At 36.7% G+C, this 24,508-nt stretch overlaps 3 protein-coding genes, 1 long non-coding RNA gene and 1 pseudogene across 5 annotated transcripts; 2 read left to right on the forward strand and 3 right to left on the reverse strand.

Annotated features, from left to right (window-relative positions):
• Positions 1-577: 577 nt before the first annotated feature.
• On the forward strand, positions 578-7,432 carry LOC137735681 (valine--tRNA ligase, mitochondrial 1). The gene is made up of 21 exons (XM_068475128.2): positions 578-796; positions 893-949; positions 1,064-1,120; positions 1,266-1,438; positions 1,540-1,612; positions 1,703-1,768; positions 1,851-1,934; positions 2,330-2,407; positions 2,521-2,604; positions 2,759-2,838; positions 3,085-3,142; positions 3,223-3,525; positions 3,629-3,796; positions 4,123-4,322; positions 4,522-4,921; positions 5,301-5,552; positions 5,645-6,145; positions 6,379-6,470; positions 6,551-6,650; positions 6,834-6,979; positions 7,080-7,432. Exons 1-21 carry the CDS (start codon positions 638-640, stop codon positions 7,249-7,251), a joined length of 3,303 nt encoding a protein of 1,100 aa, XP_068331229.2. The 5' UTR covers positions 578-637; the 3' UTR covers positions 7,252-7,432.
• On the reverse strand, positions 7,380-8,425 carry LOC137735682 (dehydration-responsive element-binding protein 1D-like). Its single transcript, XM_068475129.2, has one exon. The coding sequence runs from the start codon at positions 8,289-8,291 to the stop codon at positions 7,626-7,628; it is 666 nt and encodes a 221-aa protein (XP_068331230.2). The 5' UTR covers positions 8,292-8,425; the 3' UTR covers positions 7,380-7,625.
• A 2,729-nt stretch (positions 8,426-11,154) lies between these two features.
• LOC137733403 (uncharacterized) lies at positions 11,155-11,819 on the forward strand. The gene is made up of 3 exons (XR_011068468.2): positions 11,155-11,262; positions 11,418-11,545; positions 11,681-11,819. It is a non-coding gene; the product is annotated as an uncharacterized LOC137733403 (long non-coding RNA).
• A 1,433-nt stretch (positions 11,820-13,252) lies between these two features.
• On the reverse strand, positions 13,253-14,953 carry LOC137735632 (large ribosomal subunit protein uL10-like; annotated as a pseudogene). The gene is made up of 4 exons (XR_015964211.1): positions 14,624-14,953; positions 14,472-14,540; positions 13,815-13,913; positions 13,253-13,733 (listed from the first exon to the last, which is right to left on the reverse strand). The product of XR_015964211.1 is annotated as a large ribosomal subunit protein uL10-like (transcript).
• Positions 14,954-23,001: 8,048 nt separating this feature from the next.
• Positions 23,002-24,020, reverse strand: LOC137735534 (ethylene-responsive transcription factor ERF027). The gene has a single exon (XM_068474961.2). It carries the CDS (start codon positions 23,999-24,001, stop codon positions 23,300-23,302), a length of 702 nt encoding a protein of 233 aa, XP_068331062.2. The 5' UTR covers positions 24,002-24,020; the 3' UTR covers positions 23,002-23,299.
• Positions 24,021-24,508: the final 488 nt, after the last annotated feature.

Genomic DNA, 24,508 nt, shown 5'->3' on the forward strand with positions numbered 1-24,508 from the left:
TAAAAACAAAAATAAAAATATTTACACACACAAAATGCGTAGGCATGCGCTAGTATATAAAAAGAAAAGACAAAAATAATGAAGTTGTAGTTTTATTGGATTAAGAACGTGATTGTGTAAATCTTAGTATATTTAGAAGTATCTTGTATATTCCCTCGAGTAGTTAATATCCTGTTGGAGTTGTAATTCTATTAGGGTAAGGATTTTAACTTTCTCTACTACCATAAATAAAACACAATGTTGTGATACAACAAACATCTCATAATTACATCTCTCTCCTCTCTTTGTTGCCCCAGGCCTTTCTCCCTCTCTGTCCTAAATACAGTTTAGTAGAATAGGCTTACAACAAAAGCTTTTATAATTTTAAAATTGCATTTTTTTCATCTCATTTATAAATAAAGAAGAATACTACTAAACGTAAGTGACAAACATATGTTAATAAATAAATAAAATTAACGGGTGTGACAAAAGTCTAATTATCTTTAACTGCAGTCCCCAAAAATATAATTTTATTAACGTAAAAAAAAAAAAAAAAAAAAAAAAAAGAAAGGGTGATGCATAGCATTTTTGATATGCGGTGCTTGGGCAGCAATTGTTTGACAGATAATTTTTGGCATCAAAGACCAACAATACGCATATGATTCGGGCCCACCTTAGGGTTTTTGGAACGCAACCCCACATATTCTACCACTTCATCAGCAACCAGATCAAATTTGCAGCAGCGGCGCCGTCTCTTCTCCGCCGCTTCCACTTTCAGACGCCTCTTCAGTCTTCTCCCCCCGCCGGTAACGCGCCGGTATGTGAGCTCATCCACCTAACCAAAGATTTGATCTTTGTAATTTCATCCGTTTTTAGCTTTTGGGATTGGTTTAACTGTGTCGTTTCGATGCAGATGGATAACGGAAAAGGGATTGAAGACCCGGAGAAGAAGAAGAAGAAGGAAGAAAAGGTAATTTTATGGAATATTGCTTCTTTTGATGTTGTAATTGCAGGCCCAGATGGATACTTTGTGAATTACTGGATTTTCGAAAGAGAGTAATTTGGGTTTTTGATATTTGGTCAGGCAAGAGAGAAGGAATTGAAAAAGCAGAAAGCTTTAGAGAAAGCTGCTAAGCTTCAGGTAATGATGGTGAATTGCATTTTGGTGTTAAGTTTTGGATTCAATTTTCGGTTTCGTCCACACATTGTGTTGTGCTGTGTGTTGAATCATCCTATGATAATGTTAATGCCTGAGATGACTGGTAAAAGAATCAATTTGGTTTTAGGCGCAACAAGCGTCGAGTTCTTCGAAAAAGAGTGAAAAGAAGCATGTAAAGCGTTCCAACCAGGAGGAGGAGAATGAAGAGGACTTTATTGATCCAGAGACTCCATTTGGCCAGAAGAAACGGATGTCGAATCTAATGGCGAAAGAGTATAGTCCAAGTGTTGTAGAGAAATCGTGAGTGTCATGGTTGCTATTTTTTTTTTTTTTTTTTTTGACCACTTCTTCCAACAATTTTGCGTCTTAGTTATTTATATTATCTATGCTTGACGATTTAGGTGGTATGAATGGTGGGAGAAGACAGGGTTCTTTGTGGCAGATGCCAAGAGCTCCAAACCTCCTTTCGTCATTGTGAGTGTCATATGCATCAAACTTTTTCTTGGGTGTGCATTGATTTGGGTACCAATAAACAAAACAAAATTAATTTGTAATGTATTATAGGTTTTGCCACCTCCCAATGTGACTGGTGCCCTTCATATTGGCCATGCTCTTACTGCTGCTGTTGAGGTGTTTGTGCTGTTCTTTGGTGATTTTCTAAGTGTGTTTTCTAAAATAAAAAACTAATTTGATGTAATTTTGTTATATGCAGGACACTATAATTCGTTGGCGGAGAATGTCTGGTTACAATACCTTGTGGGTGCCTGGAATGGACCATGCTGGCATAGCAACACAGGTTGTGTTTCTTTTAACAAGTACTGAATATTTACTATAGTTTAGTTTTTGTGTATTACGATTACCAATATGAGCAAAAGTCGTTGGTGGAGATCAATCTGCTGTGTACCTTTTATTTGGCCTTCTTTTGGGTGTGGGAGAAGGACCAGTTAGTGCTCAGGTTCGTATGCATTGCCTCGAATTTAGGCGCGTTTTGAAATGCCTTTCAAAACACTGGACTTGAGTCAACAACACATGATATGTCCTTTTCAATGGGTGCATTGCTAATAGCTCATGTTCCATGAATTTATTAACCTTATCATCTTGACCATATGCATGTATATGAATTTGAACCTGGATTCTGTATATGTCATATGTTATTTGTTTGCTGGCTATAACATCATGTGTCGTTTATAGGTGGTTGTAGAAAAGAAGCTAATGCGTGAAAGCCAATTAACCAGGCATGATATTGGTCGCGAGAAATTTGTGGCTGAAGTGAGTTTGAACTATTACTAGTTTGTATTTGATCCATACATATGATGTTTTAAAGTCAATTGATCTATCCATACTTTTTAATAATGTTGGTTGGTTATCTTTGATTGTGAAAGGTTTGGAATTGGAAAAATAAGTATGGGGGCACCATTTTACAGCAGCTACGTCGTTTGGGTGCTTCTTTGGACTGGTCCCGTGAGGTAATCAGTTGAGTCCTGGAGTTCTTTTGGAGCAATGTATTAGTTGTCTTGTTAAACTGCTTGTTCTCTCTCTCTCTCTCTCTCTCACATACACACACATGTATATATGTTACTTATTTCGTTGATTTTTCCTTTGTTTTCTTCTTAATTGTAGTGCTTTACAATGGATGAGAAAAGATCAAGGGCTGTGACAGAGGCTTTTGTAAGGCTTCATAAGCAAGGGCTTATCTACAGGTATGCTCGGCATAGGAGCTGTGTTGTTCTTGGTTTAACATGATGTTTTGGTGGATGCTTGCTATGGTTTTTGTTTGATATTATATGTATTTATATTTTTTAATTGAGTTAATCAGTTGGGATAAGGATTGGGTGATAGTACTAACAACCAAAGGACTTCTCCAATCAACCACATTTATAATCATCCTCTTGTTAATGTCCTTTTATTCATTTTGGTTAGGACACATTTTGGCTTTTGTTTTGCAGGGATAATCGCCTAGTTAATTGGGATTGTGTCTTGCGGACAGCAATATCTGAAATTGAGGTCAGCCTTCTCCTTTTAGTGGCATACTTTCTCAAATATTTTCAGTATTTAATTATTTATGAAATTTTTGGTCTATGTAGGTGGACTATATTGATGTAAAAGAAAGGACGCTACTAAAGGTTCCTGGGTATGAGAACCCTGTAGAATTTGGAGTTTTGACTTCATTTGCTTACCCTTTGGAAGAAGGTTTAGGTGAGATTGTTGTGGCCACTACTAGAGTGGAAACAATGCTTGGTGATACTGCTATTGCTGTACATCCTAATGATGAAAGGTATCAGCATCTTCATGGGAAGCATGCCGTTCATCCTTTTAATGGAAGAAGGATTCGTATAATATGTGATGCAATTCTCGTTGATCCAGAATTTGGGACTGGTGCTGTGAAGGTAAATCTAACATATAAGTTGTGAAATATTACGTTGAATTTCTTTTCTGGTTTATGTTTCAGGTTATAAAGATTTGTTGATCTTTCTCTTTTGCCTCCTGCAGATTACACCGGCCCATGATCCTAATGACTTTGATGTTGGAAGGCGTCATAATCTTGAATTTATCAACATCTTTACTGATGATGGAAAAATAAACCAGGATGGTGGAGAATTTGCAGGGATGCCACGTTTCAAAGCCCGAGAGGCAGTGACTGAAGCACTAAAGAAGAAGGTATCTGTTTACACTTTACAGGACTATAAGTGTAGCATATGCATAGATGTTGATTAAAAAAATTCACTCCGATTATCAACATAGTTTGTCTTATTTCTATCGATTATTAAATGCTTACCCAATAGATCAACATATTGCATTCTCATAATTCCAGACACTTCACGCAATTTAATATACCCTACTTGTAATAACATCACTTGTCAGCATCACCAGTTTTGTATTGCATGTGCATCAACCTTCCTAGTTGTTGGAGGGGACTGTCTGTTTGAATCCATGTGCTCACAATTTTATGGGTATTTCAGTGACCTTATTCTCCTTGCATTTAGGGCCTCTTTAAAGATGCCAAGGCCAATGAGATGCGCCTTGGAATTTGCTCTAGAAGTCAAGATGTTGTGGAGCCCATGATAAAGCCCCAGTGGTATGTTAAATGCAGCGGTATGGGAAAAGAAGCCCTTCATGCTGCCATAGATGATGAGAATAGGAAGCTTGAGATCATCCCGAAACAGTATAATGCTGATTGGAAGAGGTGGTTTTTTTCTTTCTTTACCTTTTTGGAATTTCTTGTGTATGCATTGTAAGGATAATAAGATCATACTTCCAGAAAGTTTTGAACAACTCAGTGGATGAAATCTAGTTGTTAGCCTTGGGTCTCGACAATTTATATAAAGAAATCTCCAAACAAAAAGGTTAAACGTTGTACTTACTTCTGGTCTCAATTGTTACAGATGGCTTGAGAGCATTCGTGATTGGTGCATTTCAAGGCAACTCTGGTGGGGTCACCGTGTTCCTGCATGGTATGTTGTTTATGAGGGTGATAGTCCAGACAATTTTGGAGCATCAGATGAGCGATGGGTGGTTGCAAGAAACGAAGAAGAGGCCAAAGCACAGGCTAGTCTAACATTTGAGGGGAAATTTCAGTTAATGCAGGATCCTGATGTGCTTGACACGTGGTTTTCTTCTGGTCTTTTCCCATTGTCTGTGTTGGGCTGGCCGGATGATTCAGAAGATCTGAAGGCATTTTATCCTACTTCAGTTCTTGAAACCGGGCATGACATTCTCTTTTTCTGGGTTGCTCGTATGGTAATGCTTGGAATTACTTTGGGTGGCAACGTACCTTTTACAAAGGTGGGGAACTTTTTTAACATTTTGCATGTATAGCTTTATCTGTGTGTTGCATATTGCCTAAATTATTATTTTCCAGTTGCCTGACTATGAAATTCAATAGCATGCTGTACTTAAGGGCACAGGGTGTTTTCTACTTGGTAAAAGCTTGAAGGAAAATAATTTTTGTGAAATTATACTACATTGTTAATTCGAGTTCCATTTTACGTGTTTATATGTATACTAGCTCGATTGGATGCCTAGCGGGTTTTTTTCAGAGACACATGCCTTTGCTCACCATCTTTAATTTTTGCAAAAGTGGTCCTGAGCATGCAAAGATGGTGGTGATTTTAGATTATAGTTTGGTTACTGAAGTGACAGGTGGAATCTGGTTGCTTTGCAGGTATATTTGCACCCTATGATTCGTGATGCACATGGGCGTAAAATGTCCAAGTCCTTGGGGAATGTCATTGATCCTCTTGAGGTAATAAATGGTATTACCCTTGAAGGTCTCCATCAGAGGCTTTTAGAGGGAAATTTGGATCCCAAGGAATTGACTGTAGCCAAAGAAGGGCAAGTAAAGGACTTTCCTAAGGGTATTGAGGAATGCGGTGCAGATGCTCTCCGTTTTGCCCTTGTCTCTTACACTGCTCAGGTTTAAGATTCGTTCTTTATATTTTTGGTTGAAAACTGTTTTTCTTCCATGGATATAGTGACATATCTGATTGTCCTTCCTTGTCTTTTCAGTCTGATAAGATAAATCTAGACATCCAAAGGGTTGTGGGTTATCGTCAATGGTGTAATAAACTGTGGAATGCAGTACGATTTGCTATGAGCAGGCTTGGGGATGATTATGTTCCCCCCTCAGATGTAAATCCAGACGCGCTTCCATTTAGTTGCCAGTGGATACTTTCAGTACTAAACAAAGTCATCTCCAAAGCTGTTTTGTCACTGGAAGCGTATGACTTCTCGTATGCAGCCACTGCAGTGTATGCCTGGTGGCAGTACCAATTGTGCGATGTCTTTATTGAAGCTATCAAGCCTTACTTTTCGGGCAACAATCCAAAGTTCGAGTCTGAAAGGGGTTTTGCACAAGCCACACTATGGTTATGTCTTGACAATGGTCTGCGGTTGCTTCATCCATTTATGCCATTCGTCACAGAAGAACTGTGGCAGCGCCTTCCATCACCAAAGGATCACAAGAGGCCAGCCTCAATTATGATATGCGAATATCCTTCCACTGTAGAGGTTGGTTGGTTATTTTTTTCTTTTCAAACATAAATTGGATGATCCTGTCCAGCCTAAAGCTAGAGGCAAATGATCATGCAAAAAAGTACACTTGCATCATTGTTCTTCATAGGCCGTAAAGGATTACTCATGGGAATGGTGGTTTTCATTATGACCCTTACGACCCTGTACTTTTCTGATGATGTTGTGGAGACAGTATGTATAGTAACTTCCTATCTTTGTCATTTTTACAGTGCTGGACAAATGAAAGGGCGGAGTCCGAGATGAATCTTATAGATTCTGTTGTGAAATCTCTTCGTTCACTTGCAAAAGAAAGTCGTGAAAGGTATACCTTGTTAGAGTGAGTCTGACCAATTTTGATTTGCCATGTTGTGAATATCTCTAATTAGGGTTTATTTCTTTCAGGCGGCCAGCTTCTGTGCTTTGTCGAACACCATTAGATAGGGAAATAATATGCAGCCGTCAACTGGAGATTGAAACGCTGGCCAATTTGTCATCTTTGACCGTAAGTCAAGTGATGTATTCCAAAAATCTGCTCTAGCAATTTTCTATTGAATTTTACTCTTTTCCTCAACAGAAGCAACAAAATTATAGAAGGAACTTCGTTTTGACTGACCATTACACTGTTTAGCGTCAGTTTTGTTTTACGCAAATTCAGTTAATATATGAAAATTTCTTATCCGTGCAGGTAATCAACGAGAACGATGCTGCTCCAACTGGGTGTGTGGTGGGTGTTGTAAATGAAAACCTTTCTGTTTATCTTAAGCTTCAAGGAAGTCGTTCATTAGAAGCCGACCTTGAAAAGATCCGGAAGAAGATGGAAGACATTAAATTGTAAGCTTGTGATTGAAATTACTTGGTGACAGAAAGCTCAGATTAAATTTTAAAACCCCTACACGTTTCGAGTGGTGACAACTGTTTTATTAACTAACAGGCAACAGGAGAAGCTATCCAGGGCGATGAATGTAGCCGGTTACAAAGAAAAGGTCCCGGAGAAGATTCAGAAGGCTAACGCGGACAAGCTCGAATCACTCGAGAAGGAAAAATTGTCTCTTGAAGAAGCAAGCCAGCATATGGAAGCACAGATATCGAGCAACGAGCAGTAACGACTTGCAATTTTTGTTCAATGACCTCGTAGCAACATGCAGTTAGACACCTTTCATCGCTGAGGGATGAAAATTGGCTTCTCATATGTTGTCCAATTTGAAAGTTGATCAAGAACTATTTGTTCGTATTATATTACTCGCAAATTTGCTTTGTTATTGATAATTTAATGAGATTTTCCTACATTTTTGAGTAATTATTTTTTTGTACATTATATCTTACATAAGTGCTTCCGTACAAGACAAAATTTTGTGCGGAGCAAAAGCACTTTTGCAAGGCAAATATCACTGCAAAAACGAAATCAAAATTTGACGCTTCTCACGGAAGCTACTTTTTTACATTGTATAGACTAAGATGGTGTAGACTAAGACTAAAATTAATCGGAAAAACTCCATAAGGCCACGTCAGCACAAATGTCCACGTCATCATCCTCACTGTAATGGGGTGGAGGCAATAGCATTCCTTCCGCCATGTCTGCCAGCAGTCCCGGCATCCCGAAAACCGCCTCCTCGTCCATATAGAACACTTGTTGCTGCTCCGATGCGGACGTGGACTCCGTTGGAGCCGCCACAGAAGCTCCACAAACCTCATCCGACTCCTGAGTCGGCCGAAACGCCTCTGCCGCTTCTGTGGCAGCCGTCTGAATGTCCTTGGCGTTGGAAGAAGCCGGGACAGGCAGCCTCCTCGCGGAGTCAGCAAAATTAAGGCAGGCGGACCTGCCCCTCAGTGCAATGGCCGCCACGTCGTGCGCGCGGGCGGCCATTTCTGCGGTGGGAAAAGTGCCCAGCCAAATCCTTGTCTTTTTGTTGGGCTCGCGCACCTCGCACACCCACTTGCCGGAGTTCCTCCTCCTTACACCCCGAAACACCGGGTGCCGTGTCTCTCTAAACTTCTTCCGTCCAGCCCGCTTCTTCGGGCAAGTAGAGGCCAGCAGTAGCTCCTCGTCCGACAAGGTCATGAACATTGGGCGAGCACTGCTGGTCTCCGAAGCCGACGACGATTCCCCCGGTGGGTCCACGTAGTAATTAGAGCAACCATCCATTTCTGGGTACGAGAGTAGTGAAGTTTGCTTTTTACGCTCTTAACTGACTGAACTACAAGCGAATCGAGCTGTATAAGCAGATATGGAAACTGGGAAGTGTGGATAATCTGGTACTTTGCAGTTTTGGAGTTGGAAAGTGGATAGTGATTAAAAAGGACTGAGATATTGATTGTGATGATTCTGTACCCTTCGTGGGGATGATTTGGTGTATATAGGTGACCAGAAAAAGGTAACCTGGCAAACAAAAAACGCGCACACGGATACAGGCTGGGTCTATCCTGGGTTGGGCGGCGCGGGCCAGGCAGACAGTCAGGGACTGTTAGTACGACAGCTGTCGTACTAATGTATGCCTCCCTTCCTTTTTCGGAAGTTGCGGGTTTGGCTTGTGGTATTGTTTGAGTGTGCCAGGTGTGTGGATTCTGAGTTTTGACTGGATGACTCACACAAACCTCGTTTAATAATATATTTGTTTAATGTGAATGCTGTCAGGGTCAAAGGTCGGTCACGGTCCCTCATGTCTCAATCTGTAGTTTGTTTGCAAGCCAATTGTGCTTTCACACCAGCTGCACTCTGGGGAGACATATTCCTCGCCGATTTGTTACTCACTTGCGGGTTGATTTTATTTTTGGAAAACTAACAAAAAAAAATGTTTGAAAACTTTGAGTTTTAATAATAAAGATAAAATAAAGGATAAAGTGAATAGTACCAGGATTGATCTTTTAGTGTAAAAATTTGATTTTTCGTTAAAGTGAACAGTACCAAGAATTTTTCGTTAAAATTCTTTATTATTTTCTTCAAGGCGTTTTTTTAATGTAATTTAAACCCGCGTATTGTTTTGGCTAATTGGTTTGATTCATTCCACAATGTTACTGTGTCCACTAGTTAAAGGATTCTTCGAGTTCAAATTACACTTTGATATGAGATGACATTGTGGACTCGTTTGGAATTGCTTTAAAATGATTTAAAACAGTTTTTGCTAAAATGATTTTGGAAACACTCTTTAGTAAAAAATACATGTGAATTTTAGAAAAGCACTTGAAGTGTTTCTTCCTACAAAAAGCACATAACTAGTGCTTCTCGCATGAAGCAAATTATGTGCATGTATAACCTAACAACATTTTCTCTTAAAACGTATTCAGTTATTTTAGAAACATTTCTAAATAAACCTTATAATTGTAATACTAAATTGCTACTCATTGTTACTGGTCGATAAATTACTAATCTTATTAAAAGTAGCATTGTAAACTATGTATGACAGCATGCGAAAAAGTAATTAATATTAGTATTGCCTTTTTAATTTCACTAAGTAATAAAAAAAATTATCTTTTTGGCAAAAAGCCAACAAGTCTTCCTGTTTTGCGAGAGTCGGAAAATAACGTTTATCACACGTAACTTTACTCTTATTTTGCAAATAAATTATTTCCACAACTCGAGTTCTAACTCTTTCAATCATAAAGGAGCAATATTCCCACTGCACTAAGGATCACCCTTAAATTTTATCTTTTTGGGGTCCAAGAATATTTCGATGGAAAAAAATAGACCAACAAATAACAAGAATCTACCAAAACATCGGCGAGTATGACTGAACATGGAAAAAGAGAAGCTAGCAGGAAGCTACCACAGAAAGCAGGAGACAAGAGGCGGTGATGAGGTGGCGGAAAGTACAAGCAAAATCCTTTTGAAATGACGTCACACTTTCCAAAACACGGTTGACAGTTAACCAACTGAAAATGCTTTTAGGATTAGTTAAAGGTTTAATTAGTTGCTAAGATTACAGAGCAAATCCAGTGGATTTTCCCGCGTTAACACGTCAACCACGTGGTTCATTAATCTGTCTCCCCCAAAGACAATAACATCTGGTCTCGGTCGCACCGAAAGACTTTGATAAACTTCGTCTTATCCTCCAAAAATATCACGGGACCTACTTTTATTCTTCTGATCAGCTCAGTTGGAAGTAGGAGAGGAAAGTGAGGATGTCAATTTCTTGGAGACTTTCTTCCTTCTGGTCATAGTTTTAGTTTTAGTTTTAGTTTCTTCTCCTCATGTGGTGTTATCTTTGAAAAATTCTATTATACTCTTTCATATGACATGCACGAATAATAAACAGTTCGATGTGGCGATTGAGAATCTAACGGTTAATAGTATAGCAGTCAAAGATTCTTTATGTACCAAGATAGGTCCGGTCTTCTTAATTAATCTCTTTTTCAAACCTTTTTTTTAGCTAATTAGTCAGCTTCTAGATATTATATATCAATGCATGTTAAAAATGAACCTTCTAGGTTATGTGCAATTGAAGATAGCCAAAAGAAGAGTTATGCTACTCTTACCGTATTTTTCATATCTCATTTATAGAACTTTTCTAATAGAGATATAACCTACATGTGTTAAGTGAGTTCTACCTCTATTAGAATAACGAAACATTTATTATAGAAGAATCGAACACTTAATAGTCAAAGATCCTTTGTGTACCAAGACAGGTCCAACCTACCTAATCAATCTCTTTTCATACTTTTTTTGAGCTAATCAGTCAGTTTCTAGCCATTATATATAGTGCATACTAAAAATGAACTACCTAGGTTGTGTGCAACTAGAAACAGCGAAGTATCTAATGGCTAATAGTATAACATTTGTGCGTGCTTCCTAATCAATTTTTTTTTTTGTCATTTTATCAAGTTAACCATTAGTTTTTAAGAAAAACTAATAATAAAGACTTCAAAACTTTGCATTTTAACCGATAACCACGAATTTCCAAGTAAAATTGGCCCAAGCAACGAATTTCCGATTTTACCCTGACGGCAAACATTGCGCCGTTTGTTTTGCCCGTTTCATTCTAGATGAAGAGAGAGTAATTTTTGTACAACTTCTACAAGATTCTACGGCTCTGATACTCATTTTCTCTCTGCTAGTTTTTCATCTCTGTTAATCAAGGAGATTTCGTATGTCTTGATTCTGTGATTCTCCGATTCATCAGGTAATTTTCTTTTCAAACTAAATCAAAATCCACCTCTTCCTTCGTCATGGGACGCAAAGCCCAAGCTTCGACCTCCTCCCATGGAAATCTGCGGGTATGGGCAGCATAGTACGCATTTATGGTTGGGCTAAATCTTGGCTCTTTTATCTTTTAAGGTGGGGAATTGTTGCAGATATATACGTTGGTGAGAATTCTGAAGGTGAATTAGGAAGCACAGATATGTTCCAAGGACTACAGCTCCGTTCGGAAATTCACCGTCTCCCCCTACAGCGATGTCGTCGTGGTATGCTTTCAAAGCTCTTATTTAATTAATATGTGTATAGCTAATTGAGGAATCAAGAAATATAGTTTCGGATCGTGAATTAGAGGTTGGGATCGATGTTGAGAAAAACAGCTTTGCTTAATTGTTTGTTTTCAGATCATGCTTTCTATGATATTGGGGATGTCTCAGCACCAGAAAGGCAGTGTACGGACAATTTATCTCAGATGTTACCAGACCTTGAAAATGCTCTTGTGGAGAAGAAGATGCCCAAAGAGAACTGGCTCTAATTTAATAGATTATACAAGGTTGGTATCGGTTTAGATTGATATAGTTTGTCATTGGGGTGTCAAATCCCAGATGATTTGATATGAATGTTGATTACAATAGTCTGAATGTTTCTATAACTACCACATAACTGCTATGTGCAATGGTGCTAAGCTTGTTATCTAGTTTGAGAATCGAGATTAGTGAAGGCATATTCTAATGGTATTTGAAAGGTAAGGCCTCCAAATACATGCATTTGCCTTTGCTATATGTGCAATCTACTATCCCTTCCATGGAAAAATGCTTAAGTATTTGATATTAGAGATTCCATGTATATCATCGGCAAACTTTGTGAAAGGAGAAAGGCAAAGTTCTAATAAGCATGAGTTGCTTACTAGCGAAGGGCATGGGAAATGAAGATAGATTTAAAATTATTAAAAAAAAACGTGATGTGTGGGGTTTGTGCGTCCATACCAAACACTGTTTATGAAATTGAACAAAACTACATTGTTTATGAAAATTAACGGTTTACACTATTTATGAAACTGAATAATATTATACTATTTATGAAACTGATCGGTACTACACTATTTATGAAACTGATCGGTACTACACTATTTATGAAACTGAACGATACTATACTATTTATGAAACTGAACGGTACAACATTATTTATTGGTCCATATTCATAAATAGTGTATAGTTTTTTATTCACTTTCATAAAATAGTGTCTAGTTATTGGGTATTGTTTCATAAATAGTGTATAGTAGTTGGCACAGTTTCATAAATAGTGTCTCATTCTTGGTCCAATTTCATAAATAGTGCATAGTTCTTGGTCCACTTTCATATATAGTTCCTAGTTTTTAGTCATGTTTCATAATTAGTGTCTAGTTCTTGATCCATTTTCATAAATAGTGTATAGTAATTAGTACAGTTTCATAAATAATGTCTAATTCTTGGGACAGTTTCATAAATAGCTATTCCAGCAATCATCACGGCAGAATAATATTGTCATGATGGGTAGTCTAGTTGAACTTGCAAGATTGCATTTGGTATTTGGGATTTGCATTTGGAAGTGATTAATGAAACTACAACAAAATTACAAACTATTTATGAAACTACAGCAAAATTACTCACACTATTTATGAAACTACAGCAAAATTACCACACTATTTATGAAATTATAGCAAAATTGCTCACACTATTTTTGAAAATTTACCCACACTATTTCTGAGACTACAGCAAAATTACCACACTATTTCTGAGACTACAGCAAAATTACCACACTATTTATGAAACTACATCAAAATTACCACACTATTTATGAAACCACATCAAAATTACCACACTAATTATGAAACTACAACAAATTATCACATTATTTCTAAAACTATGGCAAAATTACCTTCTGTAACAACCTGTCCCCCAATATCTATAGCAAAAGAAAGAAAAAAGATATGGGGATATGGTGAAAGTTATAATTCATACATGATTGTGTATACTATTTGCTATAATTATACAAGAGGTTTATGTCTTTGTGGATGGATATCTCATGGTAGCTTACTGCCATTGTAAAAATATCGAAACAACCATTTCTAATTGATGGCAATAGAAACTGCCAACACGTTCTTGTAGGCATTGAGGAACATGTGTGGTGCAGCTGCCAGGGTAGGGTATGAGATGGCCAACGCCAATGAAGTGACCATCGAGACACCAGAAGCAAACTTCTCCATGAGATCCTCAGTCAAATCAAGCACCTATGGGCTGAAGATGGAACCATTGTCATACACCACCTGGACAACAAGACCATATGAGAATAGCCTGATTCCAAGCTTGGCAAGGAGGGCAACCTCAGAAGAGCCAACCTTATCTCCCTTCTTGATAAGTTCAACAAGGGTAATGATTTCAACAGTACCTTGTTAATCTTGGTGGGGATGTTGAGCACCTGAAATGTGAAACATACCAAGTCAGAACTACTAAACCCACAAAAAAGCAACACCATTTATTGTGAACGATTATTACACACCTGGAAGAAAGAGGTCTGAGATGGGTCAAGACCAGTGTTAACAGGAGGAACCACCACATCAATTGGAGCAACCAAACCAACACAAGCGGGGGCTCCAGCCTATTCAATTCAAAATAAAATACACCTAGGAATTAGATAGATATAGTGAAACACATAAACAAAATGGGACAGATTGGAAAACTAACAAAAATTATCATGAGGCAAACTAAACCCATATAAAATATGAAAACTCGATAAATAATCATCCAAGTCGAAAAAGATGCCTCCTGCTAAGGTATACTAGAGAAGTAGTAACTCTAGATCAATTTTTTGAAAAGTTGTTTTTTTTATTTTTTATTATTTATTTATTATTATTATTTTTTTTTTCTCTTCTTCCTGCTAAGGTATACTAGAGAAGCAGTAACTCTAGATTACTCACATTAAAAAACAGCAGAACCTCCTTTATTTTACTCTTACGGATAATTCAACAAATTGAGTTTCGCATTGATCATAAATACACTAAATTTCATACCAATTTGAAATCTACACAACAAAAAATTACAGATTATAGTTTCCTATACCACAATAAGCATCTTATATCACTACAACAACTAAAACGCATTAAAAATGATAATATTATGAATTCGAACAACGAAAATGGAAATCGAATTCGGTTACCTTGTACTTGCCAACCTCTTCGCTGACTTCCTTCAAATCACCTTTTGTGAAAATCAAATCGATGTTGCCCTAAATCCCAAAAAACAACAACAAATCAGAAAACCAACGAATACAAACAAATCAGCAACCACAAATGAAGCCAAAGAACGTACCACATAGGGGGACGAGTTGAGGTAGGCACTGTTGCCCGTCTTCTCCGCATGGATCTTGACAGACCTTCTCATCATCGTGTTCTTCCCCTTCAAAATGACGGAGTCTCCGCGCAGCCCCTTGAGAATGTTCTGGAGCTGCTTGGAGCCGACGTTGTCGGCGGCGACAATGAGGACCTGGCCATACTCGTCGAGGAGGGAGCAGAGCTTGGAATCGTACATAGGTGATCTTCTTGTCGGCCTTGGAGAGTTTTCTTATGTTAGGGGTACTTTTGGAAACTTAATTTTGTCTATGTTGAGCCCTGTAATCTAAGAATTTGAGGCTCTGTCATTATGGTTAATTTTAAGGTGCTTTGGTTAAAGAAAACTATAGAATGGTCTTTGGTTAAAATATTCTGGATTCAAACCTTTTTCATTAAAGCTCTCTGTTTTTTAACTACTATATACCAGTGCATGTCATATATTAGCCAACCATTAAGTGGTTGGAAAACGCCATGAGCCCAATTAGGGTTTAGGGTTTCCAATATCAATGGACTCGTTAAAACTAGTACTATGTATACAGAGTTGGTCCCTTCGTACAGAAGAAAAGGCAACATCAAAGGACGTGAGTCAGCGTGACGTATTGATAAGTCAAGGGTCCATTTTTCTTCTTTGGGCCGTCAAGTGGGAATTTCTAGGTTTTTTTTTTTGGTAAAGGTAGGAATTTCTAGGTGGATAAAGAGGAGTTAGTCAAGGGTTTGAACTTGGAAGTTTTTCTTGACTTAATTCAAGTTTGATTTTTGATTGTTTGTATCAGTTAAGCTAGGTTGTGGAGACAGGCCGGGTTGCCCTGTAGCACATCTAGGAGAAGTGGTGCTTCTTACGTAGTCTCCTTTATACGCTAGATCATAAAATTTTAAATCAATCAAGATAAGATTTAGTTTATGATGTATAAGAAGTCATTTCCTTTCATATAACAATTTGTCATTTTTTTATTGTTCACATGTCATAGATTGAATCGTTCATTTTCTTTACCATCATCTAAATATTATACAACTAACTACCCAATCTAACTTTGTGTTACAATTTGGCATCCAAACTTCATGAGGCCTTTTTGACATTCTCGTCATTTACCACGACTAGGGTACGTACTTGAAACCACTTATCCTATCAACATATGCTTATTGGTTTATTCTCCCTAAAAAAACCAGCATTCGTCCTCCATTTTATCTAAGGATAGTGTCACTACACACTCATTTTACCTACATGCCTTATTAATTTTTTGTCATTGATTTTCTTCAATTCATTTTTGATTTGATGGCCAAAAATTAAGAGAAATGTGTGAAAAATAAAAATGCATGTGTGAATAGCACTACCCTTTTCTAAATGTCATCAAATTTGGACCTCATGTTCAATGAAATGACGATAATGGTCGGCTAATACTTATATGCAGTGTTGAAGTTAATCCACAAGTTCTAAAAAACGGTTCAATAGTATGTAAGCCCCCATTTTCCATATACTACTGTCTTGAGGAACCAACCATCCCCAAGTGGTGTGGTGTGATGTGATCGCCCATCCATTCAAAGATCATGAGTACGTCGACCATTGAAATGCGGATATCGTCGACCATTGAAATGCGGATATCGTCGACCATACAGAGCTAGTGCTCTTTTCCTCCGAGCCAGTCAGCCGACATGGAGAGAGATTGAGTGCTCCTTTGATTCTTGACTAATTAAAATTTGAAATGCAAGGGCCGAGTGTCTTTGTCTCCAAAAAAAAACAAACCTAGCTATATTCTGATTCGTTTAACCATATTTTCTAGTGCAAAAAAAGGTAGGATTCCTCTGTTTTTTTGTTTTTTTTTTCTTCATATAATTTTTGTAGCCGCGTTAGCAACAGTCGTCTTATCCCCCAAGCTTTGTTGTACTCTTTTCTATTTTCATGTAATTTTTGTAGCCACTTTAGCAACAGTCGGCTCCCAACTTTAGAGAGCTAAATCTGTTATTGCATAAATTTCCTTTTCAAATCTATATGGCACATATACACCATTAATATGTCATATCAATCATATAATGTATGCGCTAAGAAATTTACACTTAAAATTGACTCATTCGCACGTAATGTCACTATAATAGGGTTGTACATGTAAGTCATTGACGCATCGGTTATATGACAAGGAAAATATAACGGAATTCCCACGCTAGAATTCACTACCATGCCCTACAATCTACTACAAAAATAGAGAGAAAACTCACGTTTATTGAATAAAATTGAAAATAAGACAATAATCTTTCAGAGGTACCAAAACTACAATAATCCGTACAACCCAAAAAGTTCAAAACATCCACATTCGAGTGGCACCAACGGATAATTTGTTGATTTTTTTTTTTTTATCAAGAGCAAATATTAATTCATTTATAATCGAATCAAAATGTTTACATCAGAAACTAAAATATTAAATAACCATTTGTCCCAAACATAATAGTCAGGCAAATCACTTTTGTTTCATATTTATTTTCTTCTATTAATTCTACTACATATAAAATAACAAAATTTCTGTTCTGCATCAGTCATTATCCCATTCTTTTTTTTTCATGTAATTTTTGTAGCCACTTTAGCAACAGTAGTCGTCCTCCAGATCAATTGAATCTATCCACTATGCTATTTCATTATACGATCCGACAGCATTCACCGCTTTTTTAAAGCGGATCTTATTTGGGTGTCGTTAAGTTTTAACCTAAAGTGTCTTTTGGACCACCACTTTTTCATACCCTATTTTAAGTTTTTAACACCTTAGTTTGATCGACATTTTATTTCGAGAAATAGAAAAGACAACCTTCTGCCTGCTTGAAAAAGTTCATGTCATCATCTTTTACCTTTTTGAGTGAACGCACGCTAATTAAAATGCTGGATTAGGGTGCAAATTGGCCCTTAATTAATATTTAATTGTGCATTTTGGTCATGTACAAGCATATATATAGCGCATCACATGTGTGATCACTAATCACCGAAACTTGTGTCCCTAAAAAAATAAGAGTTGTCCGGACAACATAATTGGTCTGGCTAACTCTCATCTTCGTTTAATTAAGATATACACAAAGGGTACCCATATACAAATTATATTAGATAAATATTCATTTTCTATATATATATATATATATATATATATATATATATATATATATTAGACAAGTTGGGCAAGAGGTTAAAACCTAGCCTTCAACCCTAGATGTTTATTGGTTTGGTTTAATTATATATCAAGCAGAAAGGATGCAGCTCCAGGCTCAGTGACAGATCAAATCAGACATGGCAGAAGAGTTTCATTATTTAAGGGAAAGGAAATCGTCATCAATATTCTGCGCGGATGCATCTAGAGGTAACGCAATAAGTTTTCTGTAACTAGGATTCTGCGATCTACACACACACACACACACACCCACACATGTATATCGATGGTCTATGAGTAATACATGAAACTGATAGTATCTTTTGTCTGACAATTAAAAGAGACCATCGGAGAGAGCTGGACCCTGCTCCGGGAGCAATATTATTGCCATATATTTCTTGGGTTATCACATGCATTCTTATCATTTGGTTAATGACGTATCTTTCTTCTATAGCAGAGGCTAGTGTTACTTTGTTATCTTTCAAGCTAATATGTGAACGATATTATACTTCAATAGTATATACCCATTTTATAAGGTTTTTTTTTCCTCTGTTAAGAACTCGTTATTTACTACTAACACTCTCACTTGTATATATGAACTTTAAGAGATTAATGTCATTCCTTAATTTGAAGATCTTGGCTTGTAATAAATGGCGAGTTCGATACCAAAATTTATTATCCCACATTCTTAGTGTAAATATATCGATATAAAATATACTGAAAATATGACTTTTACCCTTTGCAATTTTATTTATTTTTTAACTAAAACCCACCATAGTATATTATCGTGACAAAAACCAAAAGACTAGACTCCGTCTCAACAACTTCCTTAATTAACTCTGACAATTTTGTATCTTTGGACGCCCAAAATACCCTTAATAACTTATGTCGGATTAAAAACAAAATTTAATGTCATTATTTCATTGCATAATAATAACATAATGATTGAAGATAAATGATGTCATTTGCTTCAAGATAAAGAATGTCATTTGGTTCAAGATAAAGGATGTCAATTGTGATACCTTATTTGGTTAAAAAAATATAATTAAATTATTTTGACGAAGATAATTATATTTATATAATTAAAAAAAAAAAAATATATATATATATAGGGAATTGTTATTGGCACTTCAAAAATCTTATTTAACACTCTTCACAAGTGTATTTTTTTCTTTCTAAATATAAAAGGTTTAGAGTGAAAAATAAGAATTTTAGACTGGCAATAACAATTCCCTATATATGTATGTATATTGTTTCAATTATACATATTTCAATTTTAGCTTATAAAATTTTGAACAAGTGTTAACTAAAACAATTTTAAGTATAATGCACCTACGTGATGAAATGCTTGCCAAAAAAACATGGATGAAACTAGATGAAATTTAGTATTTCATCATTATTGTTAGGAATTCATCATCATTATAGGTACTAATAAAGTTTGTTGACATAATTAGTGTGTTGTGTCATAGGTTGTAAATAGTTTGTAGGATTTGGATCCTCTCCGGATCCCTTCACTTGGGATCCCGGAGATTAATGCACAAGGACTGTTTATCAAAGATTGTGCGGCCACAATTAAATGTTTTTTATATTTTTAAAAGTAAAACAGTCTTGTTTTGTGTAAAAAGTATTTAATTGTGGTAGTATAATCTTTGATGAATGGACCTTGTGCATTGATCTCCAGGATCCCCAGTGAGGGGATCCGGAGAGGATCCAAATCCTAGTTTGTAATAATAGGTTATTTCTTTGTCTACATGTCAATGACTTTAAATTTTTGAGTTTTAATTGGATGTTTAAATATAGGTGGTTTTTACCAATTAGTACTACGGTCTAGTGGCATTCATTTTCACTTATAAATGAGAGGTCTTAAGTTTGATTCTCGTCAAAATCAAACTTGAACCGCATTATTGGTAGCTCATTGCGAAGCTTAACCCACTCCATCACCCCCTTAATGTCGATAATATCATTGGATAAGTGGGGTTCACCAAAGAAGTTAGTAAATGGAATTCAAATAGCATTACTCTTACATTTCAATTTGTAATTTCCCTTGTGTTTACTAACACATATGAGATTAAGAAAAGGAGTTTAAATCTTCTGCATCCAAAACTCTACGTGGCCTTTCTGTCACCTATCTCATTTGTTGACATCTAACCATTCATTTAAATTCCACTTAATAGTGTTAACTCTTCAACTTCTCACCTCAATTAAAAAAAAAATTATAAACTATGGTAATGCTAGGGAGACTAAATTTAGAGACTAAATTTGCAAACTAATTGATGTGTGATCAATAAGAATAAACACGTTTATCAACCTGTAAGTAATAAACCAATCATCAACTTCCATGTCCTTTAGTTTTCAAAACTTTGTCTACAAATTTAGTATTCTTAGCATTACTCTAAAAACTAAGATAAATTCACAGCAGCAACTTAACATCCCCGTCAACCCCAACCCTGACGACAATCACCAGCTCAATCTCAACAAACGTTCACTATTCTTCACTGATGTCCTTCATCTCCTCATTGTCGCCGAACAAGCCTTTTCCCTTTTTTTTCAAAAAATCGCTGCACCAGATTCTAGATCTATATCGATTCCGTCATCACCAAACCAAACAAAATCATTGATCTTGCCCTTAGATTTTGAACCATACGACATATAGATTACAGAGCGATATGGAGAGAGTGTAGGGTATTGGTTTTGCGGGTGGCTTTGAGATTATTGGGCATTGGTATCATTGATGTATACTTGAAGTTTCGATGTGAAACGTGTCGGACATTCTCGCGGACGGTGTTAATTGAAGTTGAGTAAAAAAAACATGTCACTCAAGTAGATTGAGTATAGAGGCATTAGAGGGTTTTGGGTGCAGACTCCAAAAAAGTGTGAGTTTTACGATAAAATTTGTAATCTAATACCTGAAAGTTCATAAATAAGAAAGGGGTTAGTTGATTCAATACCGATTATGTCTTTCTCCTTCATAATCCTTGATTTCTCGCTTTCCAAGTAAAATTGTCATAAAAACTTAAACATGAATATTGAAATTATTCAAATTCCTGATTTATCTTATATTTACTAAAATCCATATTCGTTCCCTTTTTGTCTTTTCTGTTGATAACTTCTCTCATTCCAAATAAATAGAAAAGTTCAAATTAACCTCCTTTTAATTTGTTCCTGTTTTTTTTATAAATGAGTTTCTTTTATACGTTATCTTTCTTTTGAAATAAGCAAGCATAAAAGTATGAAACTTTTTTAATTAGTTTCAATTTTTTTCGTACATTCTCCTTCATTTCTTTATCTTGGCTCTTCTCTTACCGTCCCATATATGTTTCTCTTGAAAATGAAAACTAAAAATTAAATTCAGAAACAGACCTTCATTTTTGTTAGCTCTGGAGTAGTCAGGTCTAGCCAAGCATGCAACAGATGTCGGTCACTTTATATTGTTAGGCATGGAAATCTATTGATTAGTCCCCTCTAGCATTCTATAGAAACCGCTTTTATAGCCGTCTCTAATAAAATGGCGATTTTCTAGTAGTGGCAACACAACCGATCGATACGGCTAGAGTTGCTGGTTTTGTTCTGGTGGTAGTGTACAACCTTAATCTATGCATTCTAACCTGGAACTAGAAGATCACTGAAACCAAAACACTCTAACCTCTAAAATTTCATTCACCATTGTGTTCTATAAGTAATTATTTGAACAACCAATTAGCAGACGAGTGGCAATCTCTTCAAACACAAATCAGTGGATGAGAAAAAATACATTTGTTGCAGCTTTTCTATGTATGCTACTGATTCAATTGCTTATTTGTTGTTTTTCCAATTCCCAGTTAACACCGATTTTCGGTTGAGTAGTTGTAAATTTGTAATACTCATTGACATGAAAATACAGATATTATTCCTGTTTTTGTGTTTGTTTTGCGCTTGTGTATACATACATTTCAGACAGATATGATGTTTTGATTCCAAGAATGATAGAAATAGATCTGTAAGAATCTTTTCCATTTTTGGAAGGACAGGGTGAGAGAAGGACAGGGCCACGCTGATTGTCAGTTCACAGGGGGGGCCATATATAGAAATAGCCACAAGTTGCTGCAGCATATAATATCTCTTCTTATACCTCCGCCACTCTAAATAGTAAGTTTTATATTAAAGTCTGCTTAACAAGTACACCTACCCAGCTGCGTACGTAAGACTAGTACCATATCATTATTGTCTATACGCAAGGGATTAATAACTTCTTCTCCTTTATATTGCTGCTTCTGATCTGAAAACCAAACCCAATTCTCAATCGCAAATCTGGGTATATAAACAGATACTAAGTCGTCTCTATAATTTTTATGAGTTTACTAATATGGTACATGCATGTTTACTTGCTAAGAATAGAAATTGAAATCATTGAACGTTTGTGTATAATAATTATTTCACTCTTTAACTTCTCCACGTGTTTACTAGCACATGGAATTAAAAAGTGCGCATATCTCCCTAAAATTGTAATCAAATATCTAAAAATCATGAATCATATCAACTAGCCTACTAGGGGCTGGCTAATTGATTCAATTTCCTTTCCTTACTTCATCTATTTCTAAGCTCTCTAAGTCCTTAATTTCTTCTCCAATTTCTATTAAGTAAGCATGCCCTCACTTCTAAACTTTCTCATGTGTTATAAACACATGGAATCAGAAAACTATTAGTTTCCTATTGAAATCCTTGATCATACCTAAAAATGACAATCAGATGAACTAGGGTGCTAGTTGATTCTACTCTCCTTTTCCTTACTTCTCTTATTTTTAAGTTCTCTCTTAAAACCAATTGACTATATATAGAGAGTAGCCCAACTTACATATAAGCTAGCTCATGTAAGATCTCTTCTCCCATCAATATATGAGACTCATTCTCAACGTCCTTTTCTTTGTATCTCCTAAACCCTATCATTAACAAGTCCAATCACCAAAAATTGTAACTTAGAAGAGATTGTTTCGGTAATTTTGATAATGCAAAGTGTATTTATATGATCATGATATGCCCTAAATCTTGGGCACAACCTTTGCTTCTAGTCTTGCAACTTTGAATTATAACCAAGACCTAAATTCTTAGGTGCTAATCGCAAATCCAAAAAGGAAATAAGCAAATTCAGTAGCAGTTTCATACCATCGATCAACATATGTACACACTACTCAAAGAAAACAGCAAACTAGTAATCTACATCTAGTTGGTTACAATCATACGATAGCAGTAGACAAATCCATCACCTAATAACCATTAATTTCCCAGAGCTAGTATTATACACACTTTAACAAAAATACAAATCAGCTTCAAAAACGAAAGAAAGCAGTACGTGTGCTGAAGCAGCTAACCTAAAATTATTCCAACAAAAACACACAAAAATAACTAATTAATTAATATATTGCGATTCGTGAGTCATACCCTTAATCAGTACTGATGATATCCGTTACAATGAAAGCATTGATTTCGCTTCTTCTTTCCCGAATGAAGATCAAATCGTGACCCTAGCTACGACACTGGAAATCTGATTAAATAATTAATTAATAGCTCCAAAGATTTTCTCCGTCGGAATTCCCAGGGGAATTGTCGGAAGAAATCCTCGGCGGACTCACCAGCATTCCCTCCGCCATGTCCACCAGCAGATTCGGCATATTCAAAAGCTCCTCCTCATCCATATACTCCTCCTGCTGCTGGCTCACCACCCCACCACCACCACCCTCATTATCAACTCCACTCGGCTCCGATCTCCCTCCGCTCTCCCTCTCCTGAGGAGCCAACATATCTGCCCTCGACTGTGCTGCCCTAGCCGCCGCAGACCGTATATCACTCGCGGCGGAGGAAGCCGGTATTGGGTACGTAAGAATCGAGTTGGGGAAGTTCAAGGGAGTATCAGGCCCTTTCAGCGCGATCGCCGCCACGTCGTATGCAGCCGCAGCCATCTCCGGCTTAGGGTAAGTGCCAAGCCATATCCTTGTAGTCTTACGTGGCTCCCGAATCTCGGACACCCATTTCCCGCTCCGACACCGGATTCCCCGGTAGACCGGATGCCTCCTCGACGATCCTAATGTCGAGCCTCGCGGGGATGAGGAGGAGGAGGAATCGTCAGGTAGGGTTGATGTGGGAGGGTTAGGAAGAGTAGGAGGAATTTGTATAAAGGGGTTGGGATTGGAGGTTGTAGTTGGTTGCTCAATTGGGGTTTTGGGCACGTTGCTATACGGATCGGCCATAAATATATCACACATACAATTTTTGTGTGCATGTATGTAACTTATATATATGTGAATTCGTGACCAAATGCTATGATATATGCAAAAACGGCGTTTTGTTTTGTTTTGTTTTTGTAAGAAGCGTGGGAAAGTCGCGGAGCCTTTGCTAGCTTTCTTTATTTTATTTATATATATATATATATATATATTTTCCTCCTTTCTATATATACTGTGTGTGAGTGTGACTAAATAAGATTAATAATAATTAAGAATTAATACTTTGTGAGTGAGACGGTGTTGATGTGAAATGAGACCACAAAGAGCACACGCATTAAAGCAGCTAGAGATTAGCTGTTGTCAACTTGGTCTGGTCATCAAGATCTTCCCTTTGAATTTTATTTAGTACAATACTCGGACCAAGTCCTTCAGATCGTTCGTTGCATCAACACGTGACACATTTTTATCGTACCAATATTAATTCAACTTGTTCATTGTTTTCATCTAAAAATATTTTTTAATTTAATTTAGAGACTGTTTTATTCA

This window comes from Pyrus communis, chromosome 7, assembly GCF_041283825.1.
Source record: "Pyrus communis isolate YQ-2024b chromosome 7, ASM4128382v1, whole genome shotgun sequence".
Taxonomy (NCBI): Eukaryota; Viridiplantae; Streptophyta; class Magnoliopsida; order Rosales; family Rosaceae; genus Pyrus; species Pyrus communis.